Source organism: Chiloscyllium plagiosum, chromosome 14 (assembly GCF_004010195.1).
Source record: "Chiloscyllium plagiosum isolate BGI_BamShark_2017 chromosome 14, ASM401019v2, whole genome shotgun sequence".
Taxonomy (NCBI): domain Eukaryota; kingdom Metazoa; phylum Chordata; class Chondrichthyes; order Orectolobiformes; family Hemiscylliidae; genus Chiloscyllium; species Chiloscyllium plagiosum.
The window spans coordinates 68607580-68623366 of NC_057723.1; the positions used below are offsets into that span (position 1 = coordinate 68607580).

The following is a 15787-nucleotide window of genomic DNA, read 5'->3' on the forward strand; positions in this document are numbered from 1 at the left end:
GTGTTCTAGTCTGCATCATATGCAGGTGGACGGTATGGGGAGTATAAGTGGGAAAGGAGAGGAGGGAAGTGGAAAGTCCACCTCTCCCTCCCTCCTGCTCGCACTTAATGTGTCCAAGGCTCTCCATTGATATCTCCCGGCCAAGTGTAAGTCTCTCTCTCTCTCTCTCTCCCCATCTGTCGATCCACGAGCATCTCGCTGTGTATCCTACAAACAAATATTTGTGCGCATTTCTGGTCTTCCCTCCCACTCATGAATGAACCTGTCTGTCTATCCTTCCCATTTGTGTACTAATGTTTCTCCATATCTATCCATCCTCATTTGTTCATAGACATGCATTTGTCTGTCTGTCTGTCTGTCTCTCCATCTTCCAATGTGTCCACTGCTCTCCTGAGCGCAACTGCACCCTTCCCTTCCACTTGTCCTCACTCCATAATCCTCTCTCCTGGTTGCCTTCCCATGCATGCCATTTCCTCATTCCAGCTGGACAGGAACTCTGAGGGACGAGCCTGTTAATGAAATATAGGAACGCATAGGGCCGCAGAAAGTGCTGCAGGTTGCCAACTGTGCCCATGTCAGAAATATCCACGTGGATAAGTCACTGATAGGCACACAAGGGACTGTACCTAAGCTGGAGTTAATGCTTTGGAGAAGGAAAGGGAGAAGATTGGAGTTTGACTACTTAAAATTACATATGCATACATATAAAAAAAAAATGCTTTTAATGCATTGCATTCAACCAGATGAAAAAAAATCAAACAATGCAGACAGTATTTTGAAGGCTTCCTGTTCATGGCAGATTTATCAGGCTTTATAATACTCACTTTCGCTTCTTTGCTTTAATGGGTTCATCATCATATTCATCTTCTAGGGGCTCAGTCTCCTCTTTAACTAGATTAAAGAAAAATATTTTAACTTCTTCGCCCCACTGGCAAAATTTAGCTTGTTCAAAAGAATAATTTTTGTTAAACAATTTAGTTCTTTGTTAAAATAATTCATGCTGAACTTTATGTAAACCCATACTTTTACTAAGTGCCATTGCTAAGGGAAACATACGCCTTAATTTAAATTAATATGTGTTTGTACCTTCATTTCAATTTATGTCACCAGAAGAAAACAAATCACCAATGAGGGTCATAAAAACCTCAACTTTCCACTGTTGTAAAGACACTATTTTACATACTATGTCCACTAATCAATTAAAATTAAAACTCTGGGCCACCTAGGTCCTGCATTCCATAGAATGGTCAACCAGCATCAATTAACACCACAAAAGGCAGTGACCAAGCATGAGCTTGAATCCCATCACGGGCAGATGGTAAAATTTGAAATCAATTAAACAAGGAATTAATAGCTCGCTGAATGGCATTCATGTACAGGGGAACCTCTATTATCCGAACGTGATGGGCGGGCACTATTTTGTTCGGATAATTGATTATTCGGTTAATCAATTAAATGTCTTTCCTCTGGGGCTCGGAGTTTTTAAAGTCTGCTCCCCGTTCAGGAGACTGTAGCAGCACACAGCGCGCGAGACCTCACCCCCAACACAGACTCAGTCCCCAAAACCATCCCCGCCCCAACACTATTCCCCGCTCCCAACACCGCCCCACACCATCCCGCAGCCCCCCAACCCTGTCCCCACCCCCACCCCACAACCCTGTCCAACACCACACACCCGCCCCCTCTCCTGGGCAGCCAGACTGTACACCAACAAGACTACTACTGCTGCTGCCTTTGTGGGGTAAGTCTCCAAACATACACACACAGCCACAGCCCAACACACAACTTTTTACTGTAACTTTTTGACAGGTTCCACCTTTGCCCTGTACAGGACAATGTAGGAGAAATTTTGTGGGGAAGGGGGATTTAGGGTACGCCCTTCTGTAGAACTCCAGGAAAAGTGTGGCGAGAGAGAGAGAGGGTGGAAGGTCAGCCACTTGGAGACGGTGCCTGTTTAATCACTGTAAACAAAAGATGCGATCATTGTTGGAAACACGTCTTTGATGTAATGTTTCCACTGGGACCTGGAGATCTCCTTCAGATAATCCGATTTTCTGATAATTGGCATTCGGATAATCCAGGTTCCTCTGTAACCACTATCAATTGTTGTAAAAACCCCATCTGGTTTATTAATAATCTTTAAGGAAGGAAAATCTATTGTCCTTACTTGGTCTGGCCTACATGCAACCCTAGGCTCACAACAATGTGGTTGATTCTTAACTGCTCCCTGAACAATTATGGATGAGCAATAAATGCTGCTCTTGCCAGCAACAATTACATCCCATGAATCACAGAATCCCCACAGTATGGAAACAGGCCCTTTGGCCCAAAAAGTCCACATTGAACCTCCAAAGAGTAACCTGCTCAGACCCATTCCCCTACTACTCTACATTGGCCCCAGACTAATGCACCTAACCGACATATTCCTGAAAACTATGGGCAATTTAGCAAGGCCAATTCACCTGACCTGCACATCTTTGGATTCTGGGAGGAATCTGGAACACCCAAAGGAAACCTGTGCAGATAGGGAAAATGTGCAAACTCCACACAGACAGTTGTCCAAAGTGGGAATCAAACCCAGGTCTCTGGTGCTGTGAGGCAGCAGTGCTAACCACTGAGCCATCGTAGGCAATTATGTAAAGAACTCATACAGAAGCTATGTTCTCTCAGTGACATACTTAAGTACATTGCAACAGTACAGAATAATTCAAACTGCCAGTCCGAGCATCAGATACATATATTAGAGGCAATGTTACAGGAATGAATCAAGTCAGAATTTCTCACTAGGTTTTTTCTCATTCTCAGATTTTTTATGAGGAGGTTCCTGGATAATTTTGTCCACATCCGCTCTTCCAACCAACTCGTCTGGCCGATCCCACATTGACAAGCGGGTTGTTGGGTTATAATAAAACACCCGCTCATCACCAGTCCACACAACACACCTGCAATTCCAACGAAAAAAAACCTGTGACCAAATGATTAGTTAATAAACAGCAATCATGACTTTGGCCTGTCTTTTTCCACAACATGTGAGAGCGTTTCCAAAGTGACAAGCCTACGTTAAGAATCAACATCTATTGTACAAGATATCAAAAACTGATAACTGTAGAAAAGATAATGAGGCGATTTCTGAAAAGATGAGCAGGCAACAGTGAATATAGATTTTGAAAGGTTTAGGATGAAGGAAAAAGTGAGGGAACAAAGGCGCTGACAAGTTTTAAGCAGTTAGGAGTGGAAGACACATTTGAAATGAAGAAAGCTCAATTGAAATGATGAACAATGGAGGAAATCCCTAACAGGAATGACATCAGTAAGACAGATAGAAGGGGCACAGAGATGTTGAAAAGTTGATATGTGATATAGATAAATAACCTGAATATAGCATAACCACTCCAGAAGATGGGTTGTGGGATGGGAATAAGAGTCAAGGATTGCTGAAGGCACAATCCATATGAGGAGTGCAATAATTTTAAACCAGTTATCTGTCACATTTTGTACACTAAGCGTCCAAACACTATTTACTGGCAGCTTACCTATCTGTTTATATTCTTTCCTTGTGCTGACTTGCTCAGTGGTCAACATTTTGCTTTTGCTGGCCACTGTTATCTTCTACTAACAAAAGAATAATCCACCAGACCATGGCTCACTACCCAGAACAAATCTAGCCTGATTAAGCTTTAAACAAAACTTGTCCATTAGTCTGAAATGAATAGCATATCATGTGAAATACAAGGAAAGTGTGTCCAAAAAAATGGAAGAACTGCGGATACTAGAAATTAGACACAAAAAGAGAAATTGCTGGAAAAATTTAGCAAGTCTGGTAACATCTGCAGAGAGAAAATATAATTAAGGGTCCAGTGACCCTTCTTTACAAGTTCTTCCAGTTGAATTTTAGCAGCAATTTCAGATTTTTTTTCCAAAAGTCTATCCAAATTTGAAGGAGTATTCCTGTATTTGGATTTTAAGTTATAGGTGATCAAAAGCAAAGGGGACTAAAAATAGCAATATCTCTGGTTAGATACTTATGATGCCTTCAAGTGACAAAAAAACAAACTGTTCAAAAAAAATTGTTTCCATAGGACACAGCTTCTCAATGATGCCACTTAATTTGGCACCAGTGTATTGATGACATTTATTATAGAAAAGCAAATGTCAGCCTTTCTTACAACTCACTGATTCAGTGCTCCCTGCTGCTCTTCAGCATTTTGAGTGTGGATGACGAGTGTGGTTTTAGTGCACTGAGTGTTTTATGGTTGCTACCAAAGTACATTAGAAATTAAATGGTGTTAGCTCAGGACCAGATCATAATTTAAAAACATGAAACTTAAGGCCCTGAGACAAAGAATGAACAAATATCTAGACGGACCGGCCTTAGTTCATAAAAACAAAGATTTTCTTTACACAAAATCAGATTGCTCAAAACCAAAGTAGAATGGTAGGGCAGATAAAGTTGTATTTTGCTTGTGTTCCTTTTCCTCTGCCACAACACTGAGGACTCCCTCCCACCCAAGGAAAAACCTCAACAGGACCCCCCCCCCCCGCCCCCCTCCCCACCCAAGCAAATACCTCAACATGAACTGAGTTTGTTGCAACTCACAAGTACCTTTATCAGTCTGATTTAAAATAAAACATGGTCTCAACTTAAATAAGACTGCCTGCCTGTCCACCCACTCAATTTAAAAATGGAAAAGGCAAACAAATTAATATACTCCAAAATAAAGACTTATTTTCAAACATGTGGGAACAAAATGTAGAATAGAAATTATGTGCTTACATTGGAGAATTATAGATTTTTTTGGGTAAGGTAATGCAAGAATACCCTGCACTCAGCTTTCATGTAAAATGAAAACCAACAGTCCATGGATTTTTAATACAAAACCAAGTGCACAAGGCTATCTTTCTACCTCAAGAAGCTAATATGAAATTCAACCCAGATTAAAAAGTTTGAAAGTTTACTCAGTCACCCACATATTGTAACATGACTATATTAAGCAACGTAGACAAAATACAACATAGACGAATATTGATCTCCATTTACTACAAATACCCAACAATGACCAAGCACCAACTTCGTGAGCAGAGCTGCATACATACCATGGTGTACCTGGGACAGGAGTGGTAGCCACAGGTTTGGCTTTTTGTGCAGCCTTCTCTTCTTCAGTCAACACCTCCTCTTTTGGTTCCTAAAGGTGATGGGGCAAATAGATAGTTGTATTATAGATGGTTATTAAACTTCAGAACAGAAATTTCCAAGCTAGTTACCTTTGTGAGCCATATTACTGTCACAATACTGAATGCGACCAAATATCATTCGCAGTGTGAATGCAGTACAGATTCGGAGTTGGAACTATTCAAGGTGCTCAAAGCAAGAGTACAGCATTACATCACCCAAGTTTTTAAAAAAGTCCAATACACCTCTACGACTGCATGTTAGCATCAACACACTGAACAGGCTGATGACACTGAAGAAGTATTTATTCTCAAAGCAGTCTGGAATGGAAACATAATAGAAGGGTGCTCATTATTAACAATACTGAAGTTTTGTTTTATTTTGAAAGAGAGATCATTCACTCTATGTGGGGGTTGCAGGAAAATTGGCACGATTCCTAATTTTAATCCCTCAAGGTAGCAGGCTCTCTCTTACATCAATAGGAGGTAATTCAAATGGCCTTGGGCAGTTAAGAGTCAATTGCATTGAAGTCACATATAGACTAGATCAGGCAACAACAGGTTTCTTTCTTTAAGGTGCAATAAGAAACTAATTGGATTTTTAAAACAATAATCTAACACCTCCAGAGTCACTTTCTTTTATTTTTATGTAACTTGTTTATTCGCATTGTTTAAAAAAAAGTTTAAATTCTCAAACTGCCATGATGGGATATGAACTCTATTTCTTAGGATTACTAGTCCAGATCTCTGGATTACTAATCCATAATTATAACACCTAATCTGTAATTTATTTTCATTCCAATGTCACAGTTTAAAAAAAATTGGTTATGGAATCCAATAATTTCAAAGCATTATTCATTTGGCAGTCAAGTCATGCTCAGCAGAACATCTCCAGGTTTCAATGCTGGTCTGTTCTGAGTGAGCTGTTCTCAGACAGAGCTGATGTAATCATTCTGTGATTGGCTTAAGCACTCAAGGTTGTGGAAAATGGGGGGGGGGGGAAAGGAAAGATTTCTAACTTCTCCCTCCCATCCCATGAATGGACTAAAGCAATTGTTTACACAGTCTGTTCACAGACCTCTTTCTTCTCTTTTGGAGGTTCCTCTTTGGGCTCTTCCTCTTCCATCTCCATTGGTTCGGGTTCTGCTGGCTCTTTGCTTTGTTCTTTTGGCTTCTCAACTTCTTTATCTGCTGTACAAAAGAAAGTATTTATATTAGTTCCTCAACCACAAAACACTCAACAAAAAATCAATTTGCTTTGGTACCAAAAATTGAATGCAATAGTTTCAACATTTAAGATGGAAAAGAAAATGAAAGCTGAAAGTAAAAGAACATGCAAGTCTTTACTGAAAAAGTGCAAGCAGCGTAGCTGAATTCTGGCACCTGTTGTAGAAGGAGCTCCACATTGATCAAATGTACACCTAGCTACCTGCTCTCAGACAATAGTGCCAATGGCAAAGTAGTTAAAGATACTATATCATTCAGCAAATGTTACGCAGGCTAAAAGATCACAGGTTCAATACAGTCGATGCTGAACTGAGCTCAGCCTGGTGTTAAGAATCTCGGGGGGCACAGTGAACAAGCAGAAATTTTGTGGAAACCCAGCTACTTTAACAGTAGCTCAGTAGCTTTCGTCAGTCTGTGGATGAGGGAATGAAAATCAGCAATAGTTTTCACTCCTTATTATCAAGAGACCCTAACTTGGGGGGTGGGGAGGATGACCAGCTCTATAACATTAATTAACTTGCGCTATGTTCCCTATATCAGCTCATGGAACTATATCATGCCAATAAAAGATCACAGGAGTCAAACAGCTCACTTCTTCAGCTTGAACTCCTCCATTTCTATTGACTCAGGTTGTGCTGGCTATTATAACTCCAAACGTGAAAAGTAACATTTCTTCTTGCAGAGAGAAAACTTCCTTCAGGAGTTGTATTTAATCAGTTAGAAACATTGAGCTAATGACAAGCTCTCAATTGATAAAAGATTTGGTTCAACTGATATTAAAACATGCTTGGTTTGACATTAAATTATTGTCTAGAAAGTTAACACCAATATCTTGGATGGATCTAATTAAGAACTCAAAGCTTCTTTAAACACAAGTGTGCAGCTTTGGAAGAAGTTTGATGTGACCAACCACAAATTTTACCTCAAATTTATAAAACAAAAGCCTCACCAACCAACAGACAGACAGAAATATAAATGTCTTAAGAGCACCAACAGAACACATCTGAATCACTGTTGGCATTTCTATTTGGACAATACACTGTGCAAGAAAGAAAATGTATTCTCATTGTCAACGGCAAATTCTAATGCAATTGGATCCCAAACCCTGGCATTCTGCTACTATAAATTTGTGTGGCAAATAACTTAGGCAATGTCAGACTAGTAGATTCAGCTATGTTTACTGCAGAATGAAAAAAAAAGTACAACACAACAAGTTACCAGATTTTCTATTTCTGCATATCCGTCATAGGCTGATCAGATACAAAATTTACTTTTGAGTGGTCTTCATATACATATTTGCTTGCCCTAAAATAATCTTAAATAAGAAAAGGCTTTCAGTATTGACAAAGGAATTCTAAAGTACTTCTTTCAAACATAAAAAGTTGCATTACTGTTACTTAAGCTATTTCATAAACAAGCACAGGTGGTCTTTGAAATCCTGTTAGACTGGACTTAATTGGCAAAAGTAAATATCCCAAAAAGTCAATTCACATGTTAATTTAGGAATGGTATTGATGAAGTTTTAGAAGAGAAACTGGAACCAGAGGACACAGATTTAAGAAAAGAACCACAGGTGAGGAGGCAAATGTCTTTTTAAATGCATTTAATTAAGATTATCTGGAATGTGCTGCATGAAAAGATGGTGATAATAGAGTCAATAGTATCTTTGACTCGGGAGCTGAATACCGACTTGAAATCGCAAAGAAAATAGAGTTTGTAATTAACACCTTTTTTTTCAAAGAGCTGGCAAAAGCATTTCCCATATCATGCACAAATTTACTTTATGCAATTCTGCCTCAGGTTAACCTTTGCTTTCAATTAGCTGAAAAATGTATTTATATCACTGTCTTGTGCAAGAGGTTACAGAAGTACTCATGAAGGATCTATCACTACTGTGCATGCAGCAATCACCATTTGGCCTTCTGTGAAGGATTGGAATTTAAACAACCTCTTTTTAACAACAGTAGACAGAAGATTCAACAAGGTTGCAAGAGTTGTCACTTGTACAGTAACTGGAGGGGAACAACACCCATAACATCTTAACCATGTCACAAGTCTTTAGGAGAAGAGGAGGAAAGTAAGCAAACTAGATTGTGTCAAGTGCATTGGATTAACGGATATTTTGGGATTACCTTTAGGAGTGGTAATGGCAAACTGGCAGGATAGAGTGTGAGAAATGACCTTCTGCCTCATGGACCTGAGTTCAAGCCCAATTCTGACTTATGAAATCAAAGTATTTACTTTTATGGGAAATCATAAGGGAAAATGGCATTTGCAGTTTTCCGTGAGGTTAGATTCGAAGTATTTTGTTGGATGAAGCAAGCTATGCACCATTTCCAACTATGTAGTCCCCAACCAAGAAGCACCTGATGTTTGTAATTAAAACATAAGTGTACCATTTCCAGCACCAAGACCTTGATAACTTGAATTTGAAAAACTCCAGGAGAAACACAAATATGGCCCCTTCCAGATTTTCGACTAACATTGAATCTGCAGAGTCGATTGCAAGACTTGTAATGCTGAGTTTCAAAAACAGATGGGCAACTGTAAATAATTTAAAAGCATCTCAAAGTTGTCTGGAAATTGTAGCGACATCAACTGAGTCAAGACAGTAATTCAAAACCTATTTATATTACAAAGCTAATGACACCAATTAGTGGGGATTTTCCTGAATTCAGAGGCAAAACAATATGGTCTAGCAGGCGCTTGACTTTTATATAAGAGCAAAACACTACAGATGCTGGAAATCAGAAATAAAACTGCAAAATGATGGCATTATGCAGGTCTGGCAACAACTACAGAAAGAGAAACAGAGCTAATGTTTCAAATCAATTAACTTTCATCAGAACTAGGAAAAGTTAGAAACATGACGGGTTGAAGCAAGGTAAAGCGAGTAGAGAATGGTGGAAAAGGATCTAGAATGTTTTCTAATTAATTTGGAAGATAGGAGAGTTGATAAAACAGTTGTGGTGCAAAGCAGAAGGAAGTGGTAATAAGAAAAGGCAGGAATAAAACAGTATTAGCAGGTGGTGTGAATGGCATTATGCTGATAAACTGCTGTCTAAAAGCAATAAAAGAATCAAGAATAAAATCATAATCTTCAAACGAAAGAAAAGCAAAACAAGGGCAGAGATTTCAGTTTGATATTAGCATTGACAGAAGATTAGCTAACTAACAGAAATCAGAGTTAGGATAAGGGGGCATTTTCAGGGCAGCAACCTGCAGAGTGCCACAGGGATCAGTGCTGTGGCCACAATTATTTACGATATAAACAAACAACATAGGTGAAGGAAGTAAATACATTATCAAGTTCACAAATCACAGAAGTGGTAGAAGACAGCTGTGAGAATGAAATAAAAAGTTCGCAGGGGGATTTGACAGGTAAAGTGAGTGAACAAAATCTTGGTAGACAGAATGTAAAGTCAGATAATACTCGGTTGTGCACTTTAGCAAGAAAAAAAGGAGTTGATTATTGAAATGGAAGAAAACTGCAATTCAAAGGGATTTAGAGTTCTGGTGCATGAACACAAAAGGTTAGCATACAAGTTCAGTAAGTAATTGGGAAGGCAAATGGACTTCCTTTTTAAGGGAATGGAATATAAGAAGAAAGATGTCTTGCCAAAACTATAAATTCTAGCTACACAACAGTTGGAATACTCTCAACAGCTTTGGGCCCTTGATGGAAGCAAACATACTCTTGGCATTGGAAGCAGTTCAGAGGAGAATCATCAGGTTGATTATGTGCACATTTCCTATGAGAAGAGATTCAGTAGGCTGGGCCTGAACTCAGTTTAAAAGAATGACAGGAAAGAGATGATCAATGTGGAAGGTTGTTTCCCCATTTAACACAGATCAGGAGGAATTTCTTCTCTCAGAGTCGTGAATCTGTGGAATTCTTTACCACAGGAAACTGTTGAGGCTTGTTTATTAAGAATAGACAAGACAAAGATAAGTTTTGTAATCAATAAGGAAATAAGGAATAAAAGGATGAGGCAGGAAGATGGAGTTGAGGATTATCAAATATGCCAGGATCTCACTCAATGACAAAGCAAAATCAATAGGCCAAATGGTCATCTATTACTGCTATGTCTTATGGTCTTATAGTGTGTGAAGTGGCATGGACAAGGCCGAGGGCACGATTAGGCATGAAGAGCTTCAGACCCTAAGACTGACTTTGCGTTTCCTGTCATTTTATTTTTACAATTCCTCTCACACTGACATCTGGGCTTCATCTACCTCCAGTGTTCCAACAAAGCTCAATTTAAGCTTGAGGAACATCACTTCATCTTTAAAGTTTATACTTCACAACCTTCTGGAGCAAAAGTCCGAGAATTTAAGGCTGCAACCACTGCCTTATTCCCTTTCCTCTTTGCAGATTCTGGTTTAACTCTCCTTTCTTTATCTCTCTCTCTCTTTTACTTTTGGATGACTGTCGTTTACCATTCTGTCATTCATCTCTGGTCAGTTTCTTTCTCCTTATTTTTCCCATTTGAAACCCTTTGGACTTACACCAACAACCTGTTTCTGATTTATTATATCCTGTCCTCCACCGTATAATACAATTTTGTTTTTGTTTCCCTCACCACAGATGCTACTTGAGCTTAATATTTTCCAGCATTTTGCTTTTATAATTGTCCGATTACAGATAGCCAAGCAATGAAAGATAGAACTGGAGTTTAATTATGCATTTCTAAGCCTTCACTTAACTCACACAGACATTCATTCAAAGATATACTTCCAAACTCAGTAAACACAGTCTGATCAGTCTGCTCCTATAATATGCATGAAGACATTTTCAAAACAACCTGCTCAGATATGTTATGAGACAGTTCTGGAGCAGTTGAGGCTTCAACCCAGGCCTCGTGACTCACAGGAAGGGACATAACCATTGCACTGCAAGAAGTTCATAACATGCATGAAGATATTTTTAATCAACCAGTTCAGACAGATATGGCACATACCTGGGCCAGATGGGACTTGATCCCAGGCTTTCTGCCTCAGAGGTAGAGACACTACGACTGTGCCACAAGAGAACTTGTTCAGACATGCTATAACACACCTCTGAAGCAAGTGGGTCTCTTGGCTCAGAGACAGGGTTACTACCACTCGAGCACAAGATGTCTCATGATATGCATGAACAGTGGGTGAACAGTGTACATGGGGAAAAAATGCTGTGGGGCAAAAGCTTTTTTTTTAAAATTTACAATGGTTACCTTTCTCTTTGAGCTCCTGTGGTTTCTCCCACGTGGATTCCAATGTTCGGTTGTTATAGTAGTAGGTTTTCCCATCGCCAGTTTTATATTCTGTCCACTCAGAGCCTGGGATACCTCCAGGAAGAGTGACTGAAGAAGCAATTGTAACCTGTGGAGGCAACATGGGCACCATTGGTGGGGCCATTCCGGGTAGCATACCTGAAAATGAGAACACAGTGGGTTCAAGTTACACGACTGTGGCTACATCTTAAATTAGAGATAAAGAAAAAAGAAATAACACACAAAATGATTAATCTCATTAGCTTATGATCAAAATTTCAGTTATATTACCCATCCCATTTAAAAAAACATAGCAGGCAGAGAGCCTGTATATTTAAATTTCCAAATATAAAAATCATCATCTCTGTTCCCCACAGCTTTAACTTTTCTCATTCATGGATTTGAGTCAATTTCTTATTTTACAACTGCATGCTGTCAGGATAATGATTAAGTTTGCTGGTTTTAACAGGATTCAGTCGTTACCAAGAAATTGTTCCTTGGAACATGACTGCTGAAAAATCAATTTAGTTTCAAATAAAATCTCTTGCTGGAAAAGGAAATTGCTGTGCTAAAAGTTCATTCAGATGGAAATTATGTTTTAGAAATTGCTCCCACCATCTTCATTGCTATTTTCAGTCTAATCACATTTATCATTCAATCTGCACAAGTACGCATTGGTGTGAATAACTGTTTTAAGATTCATTCCATAGTTGGCAAGATTAAACATGCAGAATGAAATGACACATCAGAATCTCTGTATGTAGCTCGAAAGTAACGCAGTTGAACACTATAAGAGCAATTGCAAAGTAGCTTTTTCCCGAAGCCAACTTTGATCTGCCTGATAATTCTTGTTAAAATGCGAAAACACCACAACAAAACAATAAAGAGCGGCCATGAACTTTTAATGATAACACTATGTTTTATTAAACACTGCTGAACCGCTTTATTTCCAAACTCAGCAGAGATTATTTCATTTCATTCTACAGGTTTCATCTTGCCACTTCATTGTGCACAAGGTAAAAAGACCAAAAATACTATTTAATCCTAAGAATGTCTTTTAAGTGTTATTCTGCCTTCATTTTAATTTGTACTTTCACAGTTAGTTTTTTGATCATTAAGAGAGAAAAGCAGATGGTGCATCAGAATTTGAAGGTACTGCATGAATGGTTAAGTTGCAATGGAATAAATGTTTCATTTATAGCTGTTAACCTGCTGTTCAAAGGACAAAGCTTAATTGTATTTTGTTGTGTGTCATTTGTAATTTTCACTTTCCTCCAGATCATTTCATATATGTGAATTTTCAAAAGGAACTAACACTGCACAGTCAGCAGCACACTATCCAAAATCCAATTCAAAAGGTGCTTAAGCCACAAAATTTGCTAAAAATTACATCAGTAGGAAATCATTACTGTGGAATAACTGGAAAACTAGATTGGGCATTAACTCAAACTTGACGAAATTTCATTGGAGTAACCAAAGGTCAGTTCTCAATCATTGTGAAAGATAATGAGTTTTCACCTTGTCTCATTATTCTGATGATCCCCAAGTTTTCTACAATTAAACTGAAAAGCATGTTGATCACCAGTCAAATTCTGAAGCGTAAAACGTTTTCCTTTCTTCCTCCCCTACAGGTAGTACTGAATATGAATTATGCTAAAAGCTTGTGCAAAAGCTTACATGGCCCTGTATTCAAGACGACAAAACAAATCTTTCGTCATCTGTATTCATGCACACAGTCTACTATGCGTAATACATGAATTCTCAACGTCCAATGCTCACGCACAGGATCATTATAATTCACTGCTACATGTTTTGGGTTTACAAAGATCAGGGACTGCGTGCTGCTTTGATGGACTTTCAAAGTCAGCAAGTGCAACAATGTCCAACATAACGTGTTTTGGAACATGTGATCTAGTATTCTTTAATGCCATTCTAGGAAAACGTTCTGCATTACAGCAACCTGTTCCTTGATCATACTCAACCTTGGAAGGAAAGTACATAAATGGGCTAAATAAAAACGGCTGACAATTCTGGAATTATTTGACTGGCAATGCTTTCTCTCTACACAACATTATACAAGCCAGACAGATAGAAGAATTCTTGCTCACCAGGAATGTAAAATATTAGAGAAGATTGTGACAAAATGGCACCTTGATATCCAGAAGTTCAGGAGCGACACCTCCAACTTCTGACACCAAAAGCTTTTGCTCAGTTAAGACACGAGCTAGAAATATCCCCCAACCCGAAGTAACTACACCATAAAAATGACAGAACCTTTCTTTCTTTCAAATTGGAATCATATCGTTTAGACTTCATTAATTAAAAAAAAGCAAACAAACATTTCTAAGAAATGGCAGAACAAAGTTACTGCAGCAGGTTATGGATAGCACCTAAAGGCATGCATGCAAAATTACTACTATGCATAAGGAATGGGTTTTGCACACACAAGCAGTGGTCAACACAGATAGCATAGCTAAGTAGATGAAGGATGGATTACAAAAGCACAATCAAATTAATACAAATACAACACAAAACAAAACAAGCAAATCCAGTTGGGAATCTACACATGAAACCTTCCCTCCAGCAACACTGGGTACTGGCACAGCATGGTAATATCCAAGCTGCTTTGATCAAATATCCCAAAGTGATTTTTTTTTTGTGGAACATAATGCTACCTTAAAATAAAGCCAGAGGTTTGCGAGTAGATGTTGAGTTGGACAGCTAAAATAAATAACATTCAAATATCATGCCACTATTAAGACAGAAAGGACCAAGATAAAACATTACCGTTCTTGGCGGTAGTGACTGTCTTTACATACGGGCAGCTGACTATTTGCATCATTGCTACACCTGTAAGAATGGATAAGCAAGCGTGTTGGAGAAAAGATAGGTGTCAGCTGTTAAGATTTTAAAGCTGCATTATAGTAAAAACATGTTCCAATTCCTCACTTAAATTACTAGTTGTAAAGGTACAGTACAACATTGCAGAGGGAAAAAAACTATGCACATTAACTTATTCTTTCATTGCTACACTAGGGGCTTTGCTAGTGCAGTGAGTTCCCATGACATGTACACACTTATCCTTCAAATACATTTTAAAGAACACACACTTCTGTACATCATGGTACATGTTTAAAAAAATGATCAACATGTCATACAGAAACATTTTCAGAAAGCATCAAACAGTTGTATTGCCTGAACTATACTGAACATAGTAACAGAGTACTGACAATTGGGGCCATTTATCTACACTTTACACATCTTTAAGGGCCACAGTTAAGAAAAAAAATTCTGTGAATACTTCAAATATTAGCACCGCAGGTTCCCTATGAAATGGGGGAAACGTTGGATTGTTAAAAAGGAACATAAAAAGACACTTAAGTGAGGTATGCACTTACAGGTGAGTGGAGTAGACTGTACTTGTAAACCTGCAAGAATTGACATAGGTACATCCTCAGGAACTAATAACTGAATCTTTCAGATAATGTACAGAAAGTACACATTATAGAATATCAGTAAGTGTACACGCCTAAACCCAATTTCGTAAGAATATGTACATATTCAAAAGCAAAAGTGATAAAAATGAAAAGCATCATAAAGTATAATGCAGCTTTAAACTAAACTACTCAATTTATCTGATACCAATTCAACATAGCAGAAGACAGATTGAAATCATCCTTAATATACAGAGGAACTGCGATTATCCGGCATCCGATTATCCGATTTTCAGATTATCCGGTAAGATCGCACGGTCTCGATGTTTGGCTAAACTACGTTATCTGGCATTTGATTATCTGACATTCGATTAACTGAACAAAATACTTCCCGCCCGTGTCCTTCGGATAATCAAGGTTCTTCTGTATTCACTGACAGTCAGCCCTCACTAAAAAAAAGGTTATCCTCATGGAAAAATTTATTTTCTTCTTGCGTACAGATGGGGGAGCTTACCAATTTAAAAATCAGCACTTTCATCAGTTGGTGACATTGTCAAGTCTTTGAAAAATGTGCATGGCAAACCTAGTCATCTACTCCTTTGCCTTTCTCTTTTAAAGTCACTAGCTTGTGCTGGGCTCAGATTCCAAAGATATTAGATGTCAAGCAGCACAGCTGAGTGAGTGTTATCACACCACTCCATGGTG

At 38.5% G+C, this 15787-nt stretch overlaps 1 protein-coding gene across 6 annotated transcripts in view; it reads right to left on the reverse strand.

The window, feature by feature from the left end:
• The window catches only part of tcerg1b (transcription elongation regulator 1b (CA150)), a 105518-nt gene that overhangs the window by 25823 nt on the left and 63908 nt on the right, over positions 1-15787 (reverse strand). Inside the window, exons 6-12 of one of the 6 annotated variants that reach the window (XM_043703966.1) lie at positions 15047-15076; positions 14436-14498; positions 11610-11807; positions 6248-6357; positions 5095-5183; positions 2785-2942; positions 825-891 (exon numbers count right to left, since the gene is read on the reverse strand). In XM_043703966.1, the coding sequence (XP_043559901.1) occupies positions 825-891; positions 2785-2942; positions 5095-5183; positions 6248-6357; positions 11610-11807; positions 14436-14498; positions 15047-15076 (715 nt within the window). Of the gene's footprint in view, positions 1-824; positions 892-2784; positions 2943-5094; positions 5184-6247; positions 6361-11609; positions 11808-14435; positions 14499-15046; positions 15077-15787 lie in introns of all 6 variants that reach the window. The other 5 variants (XM_043703965.1, XM_043703968.1, XM_043703967.1 and 2 more) reach the window with 5 other exon arrangements.